The sequence below is a fragment of the Pseudonaja textilis genome, chromosome 18 (genome assembly GCF_049901715.1).
Source record: "Pseudonaja textilis isolate UNSWEBS1 chromosome 18, rPseTex1.2, whole genome shotgun sequence".
NCBI lineage: Eukaryota > Metazoa > Chordata > Lepidosauria > Squamata > Elapidae > Pseudonaja > Pseudonaja textilis.
Window position 1 is genome coordinate 3,523,341 of NC_142007.1, and position 17,012 is coordinate 3,540,352.

The 17,012-nt window shown below is 45.5% G+C and overlaps 1 protein-coding gene across 1 annotated transcript in view; it reads left to right on the top strand.

Moving 5' to 3' along the window:
• Window positions 1-17,012, top strand: part of ACAP3 (ArfGAP with coiled-coil, ankyrin repeat and PH domains 3) — an 81,895-nt gene that overhangs the window by 41,428 nt on the left and 23,455 nt on the right. The window contains exons 7-16 of the mRNA XM_026715700.2: window positions 969-1,013; window positions 1,407-1,502; window positions 2,534-2,608; window positions 4,305-4,316; window positions 10,910-11,022; window positions 12,242-12,293; window positions 12,540-12,640; window positions 13,808-13,919; window positions 14,878-15,086; window positions 16,076-16,145. Of these exons, the coding sequence (XP_026571485.1) occupies window positions 969-1,013; window positions 1,407-1,502; window positions 2,534-2,608; window positions 4,305-4,316; window positions 10,910-11,022; window positions 12,242-12,293; window positions 12,540-12,640; window positions 13,808-13,919; window positions 14,878-15,086; window positions 16,076-16,145 (885 nt within the window). The remainder of the gene's footprint in view (window positions 1-968; window positions 1,014-1,406; window positions 1,503-2,533; window positions 2,609-4,304; window positions 4,317-10,909; window positions 11,023-12,241; window positions 12,294-12,539; window positions 12,641-13,807; window positions 13,920-14,877; window positions 15,087-16,075; window positions 16,146-17,012) is intronic.

Below are 17,012 nucleotides of genomic sequence, written 5' to 3' on the forward strand. Positions count from 1 at the left end.
GATGTGTGTATCCTTAGCGTATCTGAAACTGGACTGAGCTTTCTTTTCCTGACTTTCCGCTACTTCAGCCAAACCCACCCCAAATTCCAGGCTAATATTGATCCAAGCTGCTTCAGTGCCCTCTGTTACCCCGCCTCCCCGCTTTGCAAACTGGAGCCATCTGCCAAGACCTTCTGTCTCGTCCTGGGACAGCATATGGAGTCATATCCTTTGGGTTTGTAGGAATGAGCAGAAGAAACTATCTCTTGGGGGAAACCATTGGGAAGCCAAGAAATCGGGAACCTTGAACCGTTCTCTGCATCTGATGACCTGCTGGTGACCAAAAGAGAAACAGCTGTTTTAGCTCCTGGAAGCGTTTCTATTTATTTATTTTTTTTTTAAAAAGTCCAATTTAAGCTTAGGAGTCAGTAGCCTGCTGGAAAGGGTTCCACTACTCCCAACTGCCATCATTCTAGCTATTATTGGCCGTGCGGGCAGTGGCTTAGCGGAGTTGTATTCTAGCTGGGTGGTTCCTTTTCCCGTTTTAAAGGCAGCCAGAGTAGAATCGATTACAATCACGTCCTCCTGCTCTTTCTGTGTAGCACTTGTTACTTAGATGTAACCTGCCTTTTAAACAGGAGGCTGTGCTATTTGTGCTCATATTTAATAGATGTTGATAGATGTGCCCATCTATTATGAATTGCTCACTTCACGGCTCACACACACACACCTTCTTCACAGTTCTGCAAAGCCAGGAGGTCTTACGAACTTGGCCATAAAAATGTTTGTGTAGAATCTGTCACCTTTGCTTCCTCCGGCTCTGTTCATTATAAGCACCCAAGATGGTACAGTGAAAATGCGGAACTAGTTTTTTTTTTATTTTACAGGTGGGGCGTTAACGTTTTTAATTTTATAAGAGCGATCCGTCTCGCTTATTTCAGATTTGTTAGTCGTGAAATTTAGCTCCACCCGTGTTTCTTTCGTTCTAGATCAACGTCCTCCAGGCCAAGAAGAAATTTGAAATTCTGGATGCCGTAAGAATTTTACTTAATTTCTCCATCCTTCTTGCTTCCCCGCCCTGCAACTAAGCTACAGAGGATGATGAAGGGCTGATCAGTGGGGATGCTGTAAACCAGGTTAAATTAATCCCACACATGCAGGAGAGGATGGTTTGGGTTGCCTTCTCGGAGAAGAAGGACATCCTCCGTGTCCTGGAGGGAAATCTTCTTTCAGCCTCACTTTAAGAGACGGGGTCTCCCTTTCCCCCTCAGGCAGAGAAAGGGAAATGTCTCCTTTAATCCCTCTTGGAAGAGGCCTCTTCATTTCTTGCATGTGCAGAGAAGGTCTCGGGGACACAGAAATGCCCCAAAGGGCCCCTAGGGCACGCAGGAGTGGCTCATGAAGGGACTTTCCTGTCTTCTTTCCAGATGCTCTCTTTTATGCACGCCCAGTACACCTTTTTCCAGCAAGGTTACAGCCTCCTGCACGAATTGGATCCGTACATGAAGAAACTAGCCACGGAGGTGAGGAAGCAATTGAGTCTTGTGTGAGTGAGAGAGAGAGAGACAGAGACAGACAAAGAGAGACAGAGACAAAGAGACAGAGACAGACAGACAGAGACAGAAAGAATGTAGAAAACCAAAGCCAGGGAAAGGAGATGGGGAGGAATAAAAGTGGGTCAAAGCTGGGAGAAGGGTGAAGGGAACGAAGACCAAAAGAGAGTTGTAGAAGGAAAGAAGATTATAAAATGTCATTGATTGTTGAGCCGTTAGCTCTAGACTCCTTGAGACGGACTCATGTTCCTCACCTGAGTTCAAGGGAAGACATCAAGAATTCTTGAGTAAGATTGGCCAAGGTCCTTCAGCTGGCAGTTTTTCCCTTGGCAGCCGCCAGATAGGGTTCCTGGATTGCGGTTGTGGTCTTTGGGGGAGGTCACCCAAAGGACAGCTAACCTTGTTGGCATGCACTTACTTGGCTCCTGACGTAGTTTAATTAAATGGAAGCATTTTGCAGTAGACTGGGGGTGGGTGGGAATCCAGTCAGTTAGTTGTTTTTTCTTCAAATCATCTATTTGTTTTGAATTATGAGGACTAGAATCTAAACTGTCTGACTGATGGTTGGTTTGTGATGCAAATATGCCTAAAATAAATTGTGGCACTTGGTCTATTTTCCAGATGTTGGTTTGAGTTTGAGTATTTTCTTTTCTTTTCTTTTCTTTCTCTTTCCTTCCTTCCTTCCTTCCTTCCTTCCTTCCTTCCTTCCTTCCTTCCTTCCTTCCTTCCTTCCCCTCACATTTGTGCCTCACCTTCCTTCCTTCCTTCCTTCTTTCCTTCCTTCCTTCCCCTCCCTACACTCTACTGCATGGGGAGAGTGAGAGAGAGAGAGAGGGTATGCTTTGGGCTAGCTCTACCTATGTGACTTTTAGCCCTGCCCACCCTGTGGTCTCATGTGGCCATTGGGGAAAAGGTAGCTCTCTTTGGCCTCAGAGAGAGAAATTGAAAGCGCAGAAAGCAAGCCTCTGCCTTAAAACGTGTCTTCTCATTCACCCTCGAAGCTGGACCAGTTGGTGATCGACTCGGCTGTGGAGAAGAGGGAAATGGAGCACAAACACGCCCTTATTCAGCAACGGGTGAGTCTGAATCCCGGAGTCACACAAGCGGAGACGAGACACAGCATCCTGCTTTCAAAACTAATCAGCCCGGTGCCTCAAAGAAATGCAGCCAAGCATGACACGAAAACTCTGCGGCTCCTCTCGTCTCAGGCCCAGGCATCTGGTTAGAGAGATTGGATCGTGCTTGGATAGGAAGAGGCGTTTGCTTTCTCTCCTGAACTAGAAGTTCCCTCTGGGTTAGACTCCCCTTTCAAACAAGAGCTGGCTTCGCTGCGCCAGGGAAGAATTATTATTATTTCTTTGTCCTCCCAATATATAACAATGTGTTCTGACCCAAGCCTCATTCAAAGCAAACAAACACCAAACAGAGATAAAAGCAGAACCTTTTTAATGCTTCTCTGCGAATCCCGTTCATTCATGAAAACGCTCTTAAAAACTAATCGTCCCAGATGAGAACAAGCCTTTCCAAAGTTTTTGTTGCCAACAGATTCCCACCAATTACAAAGAAGCAGAAGTTTTCTCTTACCTTGTTCCTTGCATGTTGGCCCCAGCTGGCTTCTTCTCTTCTCCTGGCCTAGCCTGCTTTGTCAGCCAGCAGATAATCCAGACCTGAAGTCTTGTGCTTTTCCCTTCTCTTGGCCCATGGGGGTTGCCATAGGGCCACATCAGATAATGGCATTAAATTCGGTTTCTGGATCTGAGAAGAGAGGAAAAATCAGGCAAACAAATTGGATATATATATATACATATGTTTTTTTTAAAGTTTTCGCGGGTACTTACATGTATGGTATTCAGCTTTGTTCGGGTATTTTCCCACGTCATTATAGTTGTGCTTTTAAAGTTGTAGCAGCCAATCAAGACAAAAAAAAGCCACAAAACAGACAGAAGATATTAGAAGCACCAATCAAGCAGAACACAGCAAACTCCAAGACCAATAAACACAGACCAAGACTCCCAACCAGTCAAGATGAAGAAAAAACCATTCTGGCATAGCAGTAGGCTAGCCCCAAATTTCAAACAGAAACGGCTGTGAAAGTCTGACTCACAGACGAACCCAATACAGAAGCCTGATGATGGCAGATGAGATTCTGCCGAAATGTTGCTACAACTTTAAAAGCACAACTATAATGATGTATACTATATATATATACTATATACTATACTGTACTATGTATACTATATATATATATATATATAAAGAAATGCCCACTGAGTCAGTTTTTTCTGTCCCAAGTATTAATGTGACATCAACAGGGAGGGTGGTGCAGACAGAGGTGAGAAAAAAGGTCGATCATGACCTAATTTGGGGTTGCAGAACCGAAATCCCATCCTGCAAAATGGCACTGGTGAAGAAAGACAGTTAGCCAAACAATGGCTTGTTGTGCGTTTCATATTTATATGGGAGAGAGATGCTGTATTACCGTCAATGGCTTCTTTCTTCCTTTGCGGCCTTGTCATGGCCTAAATCAGGGGTGCCTGACCTCTTTTTATGACTTGTGGACTTCAACTCCCAGAATTCCCATGCTGACTGAGGGGAATTCTGGGAGTTGAAGTCCACAAGTCTTAAAGTTGCCAAGGTTGGGCACCCCATGGCCTAAATATTCACCTTTGCATCCCTGAGGGTTTTCTTTTTATTTTTACAGACAAGCAGATTCCAATAACGCTGTTTCATTTTCTTCTTTTTTTCTTCGCTCCTCTTCAATGTTCCACCCAGACTCTTCTACAGGTGAGTACCAGGTGGAGAGTTCTGTTTCGTTTGGCTTGGGGAACTTATTTCAGATCAATCGAAATGCCTCACATTCTTTGTCCTGTTCTGCCTTCAGTCAGATGCTGGTTTAGTTTATTGTTTCGGGGTTGAACAAGGGTGGCCACCTTAGCGGTGGAAGTTCATTAAATGGCTTGAGACCAATTCAAAGAATTCAGCCTTAAACGGATCATTTAAACAAGATCCAGCAGCACTGGCATCGTGGAGTTACCACAGTAACTGGTGTCGGTTAGCATTGGGTGATCCGTTTGTAGCTTAGTGCATTTTGTGAGCCTGGAAAAAATGGATAAATTTAGGATGTTGAGTGAGCGCAAGCTGAGTCTTTCAGCCTAACCAACCTTATGGGTTTGTGGTGGTAGGGGATACATTGCTAGCTAATCTGCTTCGACCTCTGCGAAAAGGCAGGATGTGATTCAACGAAGGATTATCGAGTTAAAGTGATAACTTCCAGGAATGGTCAAAAAAAAAAAAAAATTAGGAAGAAACATGGGAGCAGGAGAATTGGAAGGATTGGCGATGCCTTAACGTTTGCCTCCCAGGTAAGCGCCCTGTTCTAGACTGCATCTGAGCGCCCAGGCTGTATTTGGCCGTTGCAGCTCATACTACAATTCAGTGCACCCAGCAGAGCTCTTGATATATCCACATAAATATAGAACCATGATCAGCCATTACAAAATCCCAACACTGAGGAGCAGGGGATTCTGCGCCTCCCTTCCTTTCCCAATTCCCAAAATTGCTTAAGGAGAGGTGCACTTTGATGCCAGTAGAATCACACACACACACACACACACACACACACACTAGGGGAGTTGGAGACCTGCCCGGCCTGTGAAAGCATAAGGGGGGGGGAAGAGGGAAAGAGAGAGAGAGAGAAGGAAAGTGAGCATACGAAGACTGGGCCTGTCACATCGATTCAGAAGAGAGAAGGCCTGGGAAAAGGAAATCAATAAAGCCGGCCGGCCATATGGCCCCCGTTGCAGAGCCTCCAACTGGGCAGGAGTAAATTTGGAGGGGGATCTGAGAGAGAAACACCCCCATGCTTGCAGGAGGCATAACCTCAGTAGGAAGTGGGTAGCCTTAGGGGCCCTTCACATCTCTGGCAGGGTCAGAGTTCTTTTTTTGGGGTGGGTGTGTGTGAGAAGGCATGATATATTTATTTATTTTAATGGTGTGTAGGCTCTGCCCTCTCTCTCTCTCTCTCTCTCCTTTCCCCACTTCCATCCAGAGGCGACAGCTATATGGAAATGAGCTCATGCACTAAGCTGATTGATTCTGAAAGGGGAGACGTGGGCCCTGGAGGGGAGGATCGGGGGAGGGGGGGGGAAATGGGGAACAACACGGGCAGGTGGTCCTCAGGCCAGCTCTCCCCTTGGTTTCACTCTCCCAGCATCTCTGGCTCCGACAGGACGCAGTGGGCCAGTCTTTGAGCAAAGGGAGGGGAAATAATGATAATAATAATAATAATAATGATGATAGTGATAAAAGGAATGTAAGGAAGATTTTCCAGCACGCGCAGCGGGTGCGTTGAGGGTGGGCGGACGGACGGAGGAGGCAGGGGAAAACACACCCTCCTCACTTAGTAACGCCGTGTAGAATTACCCGATTGGAGCGGGGCTGCTTGTACACTTGGCAAGAGCTCAGCCACACGGCACCACAGGGGCGTCATGAAGATTTTTGGAAGACTGGAGTATCTTCTGGTAAGGGAAAGGAGGACAGGGGGTGTGTGTGTGTGTGTGTGAGAGAGAGAGAGAATGGCATTTCTTGGGGTTGGGAGGAGGAGGAGGAAGAGGAGGAGGAGGAGGCGGCTAGGAAAGGATTGGCCCCCTCCAGCTGAAGCTACAAAAACAGCAGACCGTGTGACTCGATTTGGGTTTCGGAACGATGGAAGGGGCATTAGTGCAGTTGAGTTGGTTGGGTTTTCCACCCCTTTATGAATGGATGGCATGGCCTGGGGGCTTGGAAAGCACATTTGGGAGCATGTGAGGAACCAGAGATGGGCCCTTCCTGGGGTCCCTTTGGTTCAGGGGCTGCCCATAAAATCCATCTTTGGATTCCCTTTGGCAACCTTGGATGAGGGTAGACTTGGGGCTGAGAACCAGTCCCACCGAGCCAAGGTTTCTCCTTTGCTCATCTGAGGCCCCGGGCTTCCCCAGTTCCTCCCATTTCCCCAGGTTGGATGTCAGCTGGTTTGACTCCGATCGTCCCGGCAGGCAGGGGAAGTCAAGAGGAGAAACAGAAGGGTGGTGTATTATGTCGCTGTGGCGTCCAACAGCGATTGAGGGTGGGGGAGGAAGTGAGGGAGAAGGGGAGCTTTGGCTCAATATTGTCCCAAAGGTGTCCCCCACACCCCCTAAAAAAAAAGGCAACTGGACTTTCTTGGGGGTTTTTTTTCTCTTTGAAAACGTTTCGCTTCTCATTCCAAGAAAACTTCTTCAGTTCTAACTGACTGGAGTGGAATTTTTCAAGGGAAAAACAAAACAAAAAACCAAAAAAAAAAAAACAACCACCAGAAAGTCCAATGGCCTTTTATTTTATTTATTTATTTGATTTGTCAATCGCTTACAAGAGAATAGGCATAAGTATAAACGGGTGAGAATACAGGAAATAGGAACGAATAGATGGGGTCAAAAGGACTGGGATGATGACCTTATGCATGCTCCTTACAGGCCTCTTAAGAAAGGGGTGAGGTCAATAGTGGATAGTTTGAGGTTAAAGGAATGGGGGGGTTAGAGGATGTAACAACAGAGTCAGGCATTGCATTCCAGGCACTTGACCACTCTGTTGCTGAAGTCGTACTTCCTGCAATCGAGTTTGGAGCGGTTTACGTGGAGTTTGTATCTGTTGTGTGCTCTTGTGTTGTTGTGGCTGAAGCTGAAGTGGTCACGGATTGGTAGGATGTTGTAGCAGATAATTTTGTGTGCTGTGCTTAAATCCAACCGTAGGTGGTGTAGTTCAAGGTTGTCCAAGCTCCAAATTTCAAACCTAGTGATATATATAGGGACAATCCTGGCCTGGATGGTTGAGTATCTCCATAGATGTTTGGCTTACGTTTTGATCGCATCGAGGGCGCCAGAGATGATTTAATTGCAAGAATAAAAAGGAAATGCCAATTCCTCGTTTTCCAGGACACGGAAGGTGGGGAAGCAAGCTGGATCCTGTGCGGTCTCCAGATCCCTTCTTTGCAATCCTAACACAGAAAACTAGCCAACCAGGTCCTCTGCAAGGGAGGGTTTTTTTCTCTGACAAGATCTAGGTTTCTAGGTGCGAGGGTCTCCCCCCACCCCCCAATATTGGGGCTGGGTAATATGCCTGGTTACAACTGAAACCTACAGCATCTTTTTTGTCCTTTTTAGAAGACTCCGCAAGGGTAAAAACTTGGCTGTGCAAAAGAGCGCTAAATATAAAGGATATGATATATACAGGGGGGAAAAAAATATGGAGAGGAGAAGGAAGTCCTCAAAAGTCACACGGCTGATTTTTTGACCCCAGGGATGAAAAAGTCATCCAGGACATTGTTTTCTCTCTCTGACAATATTTCTCCGAGGCCGGAAATCTCTGTTTTTTGTTTGGTTTTATTCTCTCCTTCATCATTTTGTGACTGATAACGGATTCCGTACTTGAGGGTGAAATTGGAAGGGAGAGGTGAAACTCTGGCAGAGGGTGATGGGAGGAACCAGAAGGGGAAAAAATGTGTGTGTGTGTGTGTGTGTGTGTGTGTGTGTGTGTGTCATGTGTTTCCCTGCTAGTGCTTGAGGGGAAAACAGTTCCCTGATTTTTCCTCCTGTTCCTCTCTCCTTGAATTTTGCATCATCTCTGTCCTCTGATCGCTCTCTTAGAATTTGCGGTCTCTTTGTGTTGGCATTTGATGTTTCCATAGAAACAATTGTCCAATATGATTTTGGGGGGGCTGGAAACCATCTCTATGCAAGACTGTTATATAAATTCAAATCAAACAGGAAAGGGGAAAGGCACTGGAAAGGGCTTGAGGCTGGGGAATGGGGTACTTAGTGCCTGTGATTTAAGGACGTAGTAGGCAAAAAAGGACTCACAAAAAGAGCTCTTAACACAATTCTTGAGGGTGCTTATTGTGGCCAATGTCCCTGAGCATATCGTGGTTGCATCTGAATTATCTGCAATTTTGGCTTCCTTTCCATTTGACAAATATGTTTTATTTTACACTGAGAGCATTTGCACCGAAGACAAATTCCTTGTGCGTCCAATCACAACTGGCCAATAAAGAATTCCATTTTGCAATGGAGAATCCCTGCCTTCCCGTCAAATCAAGCTTGGTTTGTTCGTTTCTTTTTTTTTTCCAGTTCCCCAAGATAGTTTTACATCTCTTGCTTGTCTGAGTAATAAAACAGTTTGTGGGTGTGCAGAAAAAAACTTAAAAACTTCCAGTGCTGGAGCATTCACAATTTCTGGATGAAACTCATTCCACTGATTAATTCTTCTCCTCCCTGGCAGGAAATTCCTCCTTAGTTCTAAGTTGCTTCTCTCCTTGATTAGTTTCCACCCGTTGCTTCTTGTCTTGTCTTTGGTGCTTTGGAAAATAAATTAAGCTCAAAAGGCTGAGTTTATTCGTATTTTTTTATTTTGCCAAACATCCAAATCCCCAAACGCTAAACTTGGACCAACTGCTGGGTGCGGGGGAATGAAAACTCGGTTTTAAATGTTCCGGGTTTGGTTTGGTTTGGTTTTGTAAACGGCTACAACCAGAACAAAGCAATCATTTTCCCACGATGCGTGGAGAGAAACTGATTCCAGGGAAGTCAGACCTTGGTCAAAATGCCAGGAGGTTCCAAGCATCCCTCGGGAGCATTGGGGACGCCGGTCATATTGCTTTGATTCTCTTTAGTGTGACATGAGCCGGAGTGAGCCAGCTTTATGGGTTGAGTGTGTGTGTGTGAGAGAGAGAGAGAGATACACTCATCCTAAGCAGAGAAGATGGTTTTGTTGCCTAGCAACTGTGCGTGCCGGAGGCCACGCTGCTCCCAATGAGCAAAAAGCTTTCAAGCTAATGGTTCCTTGCCTTGCCTTGCAACTTTCTATCGCTTTGGCCTCCCGTTTTCATTCGTCGAGCCACCAAGACGGTTTTTCGTTGGGAAATGGGCAGTGAATACATTCAATAAACGAACAAATCAAACGCCGGAAAGGAAGAGGAGGAACCCTGCAACGGGAAGGAGAGGCAAGAATGGGTGCAGCCAGGAGGGAAGAAAGTAGTAGAGGTAGTCCTTGACTTGCAACAGTTCGTTTAGTGACCGATCAAAGTTACAACGGCCCTGAAAAAAGTGGCACTTGCAACTGTTGCGGGCTCCAATTTTTCAGCAGCCAAAATTCGGATGCTTGGCAACTGGTACATATTTATGACGGTTGCAGTGTCCCCGGGGTGATGTGATCCCCTTTTTCAACCTTCTGACAAGCGTGCTACTAGCTTAACAACTGGAGTAATTCACTTAACAACCTGTGGCAAGAGGGGTTGTAAAATGGGGACAAAGTCACTTGACAACCTTTCTCGCTTAGCAAGAGAAATTTTGGGCTCAACTGTGGTCGCAAGTCAAGGACTTCCTGTGTATAGGGCTCAGCTTCAGTCTTCTGGGAAGTTTTAATTTGGAGGACTAAGTTTTTGAGATAGAGATTTGCGAGAGGGAGGGAGAGAGACAGAGAGAGACAGACCTGTGTTTTAACAGCATACACTGAGCAGGGTTTCCATATTGCTTTAAGCCATGGTTTCTAGAATAAATCAATTTTGGTTGGGTAACCACACTAGGCAAGATCATACATTGTGGTTTTCAAATGTGTGGTTTTCAAATGTGGGATGGCTGGATTCACTCAACACGTGGACCCTAAACATATACATATACATATATATATATACACACTGTTTTTAAAGTACGACAGACATTTTAGATGTGGAAACAAAAAATAAATCAAACCAAACAAGCCACAATGTGGCTTAAAAAGAACCACGAAGCCCTCTGCTGGCTTTTTGATTTGCACATCTGGATTGCTCGTGGCTTCAGTAGGATTTATTGAAACAAACCCAGCCTTAATTAGATCAACATCTATTTTTTAAGGAATGGGGCATCTGAACCTTTCGTAAAAATGCATTTTGATAGAGAGTCATGGCTGAATGTTTTTTGCAAAATGAATGAGGCTGGGATTTTCCTGTTGTTGTTGTTCTCTTCCACCATTGTTGTTTCCATTGTGTAGACTTATTGTAGGGCTATGGCTACCATTTTTGCATTTCCCTCCCACCCACCCCCCATGCGGCCATTGGTTCTCAGCAATTGTGGTTGGGGGTTCCAATTTCCTCACTAACCCCAAACCAAACAAATCTGATGATGGCTTAGCATAATGGATGAAGGTGGCCAAAGGGTTGCAGCCTGCTTCATTAATGGACTGGCTCAATGTTCATCCAGATTGTGGCTACGATCCCTACTTACTTGCTCAAATCAAGACAGCCTTGTTAGTGTAAAGATGTGGAGGGTTGTCTTGTTGTATCCAAGCAGCCCCCAAATACCCTTTCTTTTTCCCTCCTCCCCGTACTTCAGGATTTCTCTTATGATGAATCCAAAGTGGAATTCAACGTCGACGCTCCCAACGGAGTAGTGATGGAAGGATACCTCTTCAAGAGAGCCAGCAATGCATTCAAGACCTGGAATCGGTGAGCTATTGGGAAGAGGCTCCAAAATGGATGCATCGTGGATGGATGGGGGTGTTTAGAACCAAGGATGGGAAGAATCAAGTCAAATTAAAAAAAAAATCCCTTGTTATGGACTAATCCATTTCATTTCCCTGCCCTGCCCAGATCTATATTGAAGCTGAACCCATTCAAGCCATTCTTTTCCACTCTGGTTCCCCCTCAGATGGTTGCTGGGAGTTCTAGAAATCGCCACCTCATCACTTGTAAAGACCTCATGAGGTTGTCCAGACAGGAAGCAAACAACCCCAGAAGTGCTAGCTCTAACTTTATTATAAAGGGTATATTAAGAGTGTAAGGGTATATCAGGTTCTCCTTCTGATAGCCCAATCTCCCCCATAGCTGCCTGAGTTTCTCTCCACGCACCCCAGATGTTGGGGAGCGATCGGAGAGGCCGGGACCCAGAACCCCAGGAATATTGATTTATTATGAGAGTTGGCTTGCTGTCAGGATTCCAGCAATCGCCCTAATTAAATCATGATTCTCAAGCCAAACTTCAAAAAACTTCAAACGATTCATTAGAGGCAACATACTGCCCTGTATGAAGCCAACTCTGGCATATGTCATTTAAAGTCCCCTGTGACCCTGTTCCCCACCCCCCGGCGGGTGTGTCATAAATCAGATTCTCCAATTGAGCACCTTCACAGACTGGGTGTCATCATTCACGTTTGCCAATTAAATATATTCACGGGCAAAAGCTCTGGTAGTTTAGTTACAATCTTTTAAAGGTAAGAGTTGGAATGTACTTTCGCTCCCCCCCCCCGCCCTTTTTTTATGGCAACTACTAAAACGGACATCGGAATGTTTTATGAGCTGACGCTTTGCAAGTCTGAAAGTATATCTCCTCCCCCACCCCTGCTCCGTCATTGAAGAAACCTACTGAGATTCTTTTCTGCTGGCTCATCTGATTATTGCCCGGTCTGTGGCTCTTCTTTCTGTCCTCCACCCACCATCACGCCAGGTGGTGGAAGGCCATGCTAAATGGATGTGACAACTGTCTGTCGGAGCCAACACTGTACCGTACCGCAGCTGCCTCTAAAAGCTTTCTAGTTGTCATGTTCAGAATCTTTTCCAAGTCTCCCGTTTGTTCTGAAAGGCCAGAGGATGGCTGTCCATCCTCTTTCAAAGCTATTTTTGTTCTCCTTTGTTCATTTCTCCTCTGCCTATTTGTTTCTCTTTGCAGGAGGTGGTTCTCCATACAAAACAGCCAGCTGGTGTACCAGAAGAAGCTCAAGGTTAGTTCCTTATTTTCAATGATTAGGGTTAGCTGAGCCGATTGGTGCAATGATCCACAGGACTTAAGGATTCTGTTGTATGGAAGAGGGCCATGAATCCTGTGTTTTGACTCACTATTCCGAAATATATTTATAATAATAAATGGACACTGTTTCAGTGGACAGTGGACACTGTCTACTGCTGTCTTAATAGCCATAGGAAATCCAGCTGCAGGGAGCCTTAGCCCAGATGTTTTGTCCTTCCAGGATGTCCTCACGGTGGTGGTGGAAGACCTCCGCCTTTGCACAGTCAAGCCTTGTGAGGACATAGAACGGAGGTTTTGTTTCGAAGTGGTCTCTCCCACCAAGTAAGTGGACGGGTTCCTTAGAAGAAGACGGGGCGGGTGGGGAAACCCTTGCGTCATTTGCTCCATCGTGTCAATAGCAGTCTTGAAAAGAGGGAGATGGAGGTGAAACAGGAGAGGTGGGATTCTTGGGACAGCTTTGGTGTTTGATGACAGGTGAAGTAGCCAGAGGGGCCGTGGGAGAGAAGAAGAAGAAGAATTTCTGCTTCTTTGTACATCCATCCATCCTTCTGCTTTTTCGGCTTCACAGCAGTTTCTCCAGCTAAACAAGAAACCATGTCTCTCACTTAAAGAAAGCCCTGATGGTCCTCGACCTATCTTGATCCTGGTTTAGTCCTTACACAAGAACTCATACGACAGGCAATTTGTTAGAAGGATGCCTTTAGAGTCCAGTGACTTCTCCCTTACTCTCTCTGGCTTGGCTTGTTACAACAAATCATGATTTCTTTAACCATGGCTTGTTAACCAAGCTGTAATGGGATACATTCACACAGTGCTCCAAATCCCAGTTTTGGAGGAGCACGGTGTAGGCATTAGCCGTCAAGAGCTGTTGTGTTTAACCAAAGTAACCTAATTTGCCTCCAAATTTTATTTTATTTTTATTTGCTTGTCAAATGTGTGCAAGATAACAAGTTATAAGTATGAACACAAACAAAAACAAGGGAGTAAATACAGATAAATGGGGACAGTGAGACAGGGACGGCAGGCACGCTGGGGCGCTTATGCACGCCTCCTTTAAGAACCCCTTAGGAATGGGGTGAGGTCCATGGTGGACAGTTTGAGGTTGACGCTGTGAGGGGCTGAGGCTGTTACAACGGAGTTAGGTAGAGCATTCCAGGCGTTGACCGCTCTGTTGCTGAAGTCCTATTTTCTGCAATCGAGTTTGGAGCGATTTACGTTGAGTTTGTAATCGGTTGTTTGCCCGTGTGTTATTGTGATTGAGGCTGAAGTTGTTGTTGACAGGCAAGGCGTTGTAGCAGACAATTTTATGTACCAGACTTAGATTGAACCGCAGGCGGCGCTGCTGCGCCAGACGTAATCGATAAATAATAAGCGGAGTGGAAATTAATTAATCTTCTGGTGTCAAAACAGGACAGGAGAACCTCATTGGACCAGACTTTGATTCTCTTTCTCCTGGTAAGCAGCTTCTTCTCCTTTTTCCCGCTGCAGGAGCTGCATGTTACAAGCCGATTCAGAGAAACTGCGCCAAGCATGGATCCAGGCTGTCCAAGCGAGCATCGCCTCCGCTTATCGGGAAAGCCCTGATAGCTGCTACATTGAAGTGAGTGCAGTGGCCAGACAGAAGGCTTGTAGGAGTCATACCCATAAATCTCTCACAGAGATACCGTCAGGGTAATGATTCAAGAGCTTGACCAGCTGTTACGATGATGTCATGCTGGGAATAAGTCAGCAAGGCTTTGGGGCTGGTATCACTTTAAGAGCCTGTAATAATGAGAGGCCCTGATGGGCCATCTCTCTCTCTCTCTCTCTCTGCCCCTGTGTGCTTCTGTGCTGTAATTGCTGATTGATGTTTGTTTGAGGTCTGACTAAAGTACGTGTCTGTATATATTCTTTGTAGATAAAACCACAATTTAAATACAAACCTGTTTACTGTATTTGCTCCTGGGTTGTCTCACATAGTCACTGTCAACTAAAAAGATACTCCTTTGGTCTTTTTAGCTGCCAGCAGAAAGGGAGTTGGGGAAAACAGTGCATTCCTCAAGTGCCTAGATAATCGCCCTGGCAGCCCAAAGTTGTTGGAGCGCAAAAATATTTCTGGGGATCATGATTGATGACTCTTGGCTATGGATGTGTCCCATTGGAGAATATACATCCATGTTTTATGAATTGACATTCGTCTCCTCTTGCTTCTTGAAGGTGACGACACACATGAAAAAACAAATTGATGGGTAATTTTCTTTTCTTTGAGATGTGGCTAGAGACTTATGGTTTGAACAGGGGTGGATTTGTTGGAGTCCTGACAGTCACACTGTGCGCACTCTGACACATACTCATAAAATCTTCCTAGAAATTAGACAACAGATATGGGGCATCCCTTTCCATTTCAGAACAACGGGAGGCATTTGCATCCAATCAGCTTCGAGTTTGAAAATGAAACCAAAATATTTTTTGGGTTGTAATTAAGAGAAATCAAAAAAGCAAAGGAACTCCCCTTGAGAGATGCTTGACAAGCCGTATCTCTGCTTGGTATTTCAATTTTGGCTTTTCTCTTACTCCAGAAATTGGATCGAACAGCTTCCCCTTCGACCAGCAGTATCGATTCCGCCTCCGACTCCCGGGACCGAAGTGGGAAAGGGGAAACAATCCTGCAGAGGGTGCAGAGTATCTCGGGCAATGACCAGTGTTGTGACTGTGGGCAGGCCGATCCCCGGTGGGCGAGCATCAACTTGGGCATCTTACTATGCATTGAATGTTCAGGGATACACAGGTATTTTCCACACTATATAAGAGAATATTTGTAGCTCAGGGTTCAGTTGTGGGGTCCTTGGTGCTCTCTTACAGACGTTTCATTACCCAACTAAGTAACGTCATCAATGCTAGAAAGGAGCGGAGTGTGACAGAGTGGAGGAAGAGGAGGACTGTGGGGTCCTTGGTGCTCTCTGAGTTTGGTGGTTTTCTTGCAGACGTTTCATTACTCAACTAGATAACATCAGCAGGGCTAGAAGGGAGTGGGGTTGGAGGAGTCTTGTTGGTGGTGGTGGTCATGATGATAGTGATGGAGGAGGAAGAGGAGGACAGTGGGGTCCTTGGTGCTGCCTGAACTTAATGGTTTTCTTGCAGACATTTGATTACCCAATTAGGCAATGCCATAACTATGAGGAAGTGTAGGGTTCACACCAGAGGTGGTCTTCAGCCGTTTCTGACTGGTTTTGGAGAACCGGTAGTGGAAATTTTGAGTCGTTCGGAGAACCAGCCAATCCCACCTCTGACTGGCCCTGCCAACCCCATCTATTCTCTGCCTCCCATTGAGTCCCAGCTGATCGGCTGGGTCTTCTTTGGTTGCCCTGCACGGGAGAACAGAGCTGGAAAGCAGGTTAGTGGGGTGGGGAGGGAATGGATTTTGCAGTAACTTCCCCAGCCACGCAAGCCACACTCACAGAACCAGTAGTAAAAAAAAAAAATGAATCCCACCACTGGTTCATACTGATGAGGTTACTTAGTTGGGTAATGAAATGTCCGCAAGAAAATCGCCAAGATCAGAGAGTGTCAGGGACCCCACAGGTACTTTCATGCATGCCTCCTTGAGTGCTAAGAAGATCAAAGTTCCTCCAGCTTCATAGCTGGCCCAGGAGGCTGTTCTCTTGCCACGTGAAAGAGTTATTTCAGAACGAACGTGCCAGTTGAATCGTCAATTAGAATTTGACTTGGCTTAGCAGCAGGGGAAGCTGACCACTTCTCTTCACTTTTGCCCTACAGGAGCTTGGGAGTTCATTGCTCCAAAGTGCGGTCGCTCACGTTGGATTCTTGGGAGCCAGAATTATTGAAGGTAAAGACCAAACCCCCCACTACCTAAAAGGGATGTAGTCAAAAGAGGGAGCGGGCGGGAAAAGAAGGTCCAAGCCACACCTTGAGTAGAACAACAGCGCACAGATGCTCTTGAGGAAGAATAATGCAAAGTTTTCCGACGCTCCATTTTGCATTCACTTCAATAAATAAATAAAAGTAAAACCATCTTGGCACCTTGAAGAAGCTGTAAGAAACCTGGGAGTTTGAAGTCCGCACCTCTTCAAGGTGCCAGGGTTGAAAATCACTGCATTAAGTCTTGCAGCTTCGAGGAGGGGAAAAAAAAGTAGCTTAAGAACTACCATCTATTTAAGTGCATTGGGTTTGAACTGGGCAAAAAAGAACCAGTCCTGAAATCAAAGAAAGGCACCAGAGTGAGCCCTTCTAAGGGGCACCATCCCAGAATGAGGGCATCCCCGACTGAGAAGACCCCATGATATGGTTTGAAACAGGGTGTTGTTGTAATGTCAAAGGTCTTCAAACCTGGCAAGTTTAAGACTTGTGGACTTCAACTCCTGGTATAATAAAGGACAGTTTGAGTAAAAAATAAATCAATCAATATATCATACTCCAAATGCCGAGGGCGGCCAGAATTGTTTTTCATACAACAGTGGAAATAGACCAACACCCCTACAGAAGATATGGTGGTGGAATGTGCAGAGATGGATAAATTAACGATGGAGTTAAAAGACAAGGAAGAAACAGTAATATTGCAAGATTTGGGACATATGGTGTGAGTGGCTAGAGGAGAAAAGTAAAGAATATGTATAAAAAATTACTTAAAAGCTGCAGGAAATGTATATATAAGGAATGATAAAAAGGTAAATATAAATGTAAAAATATTAGAGAA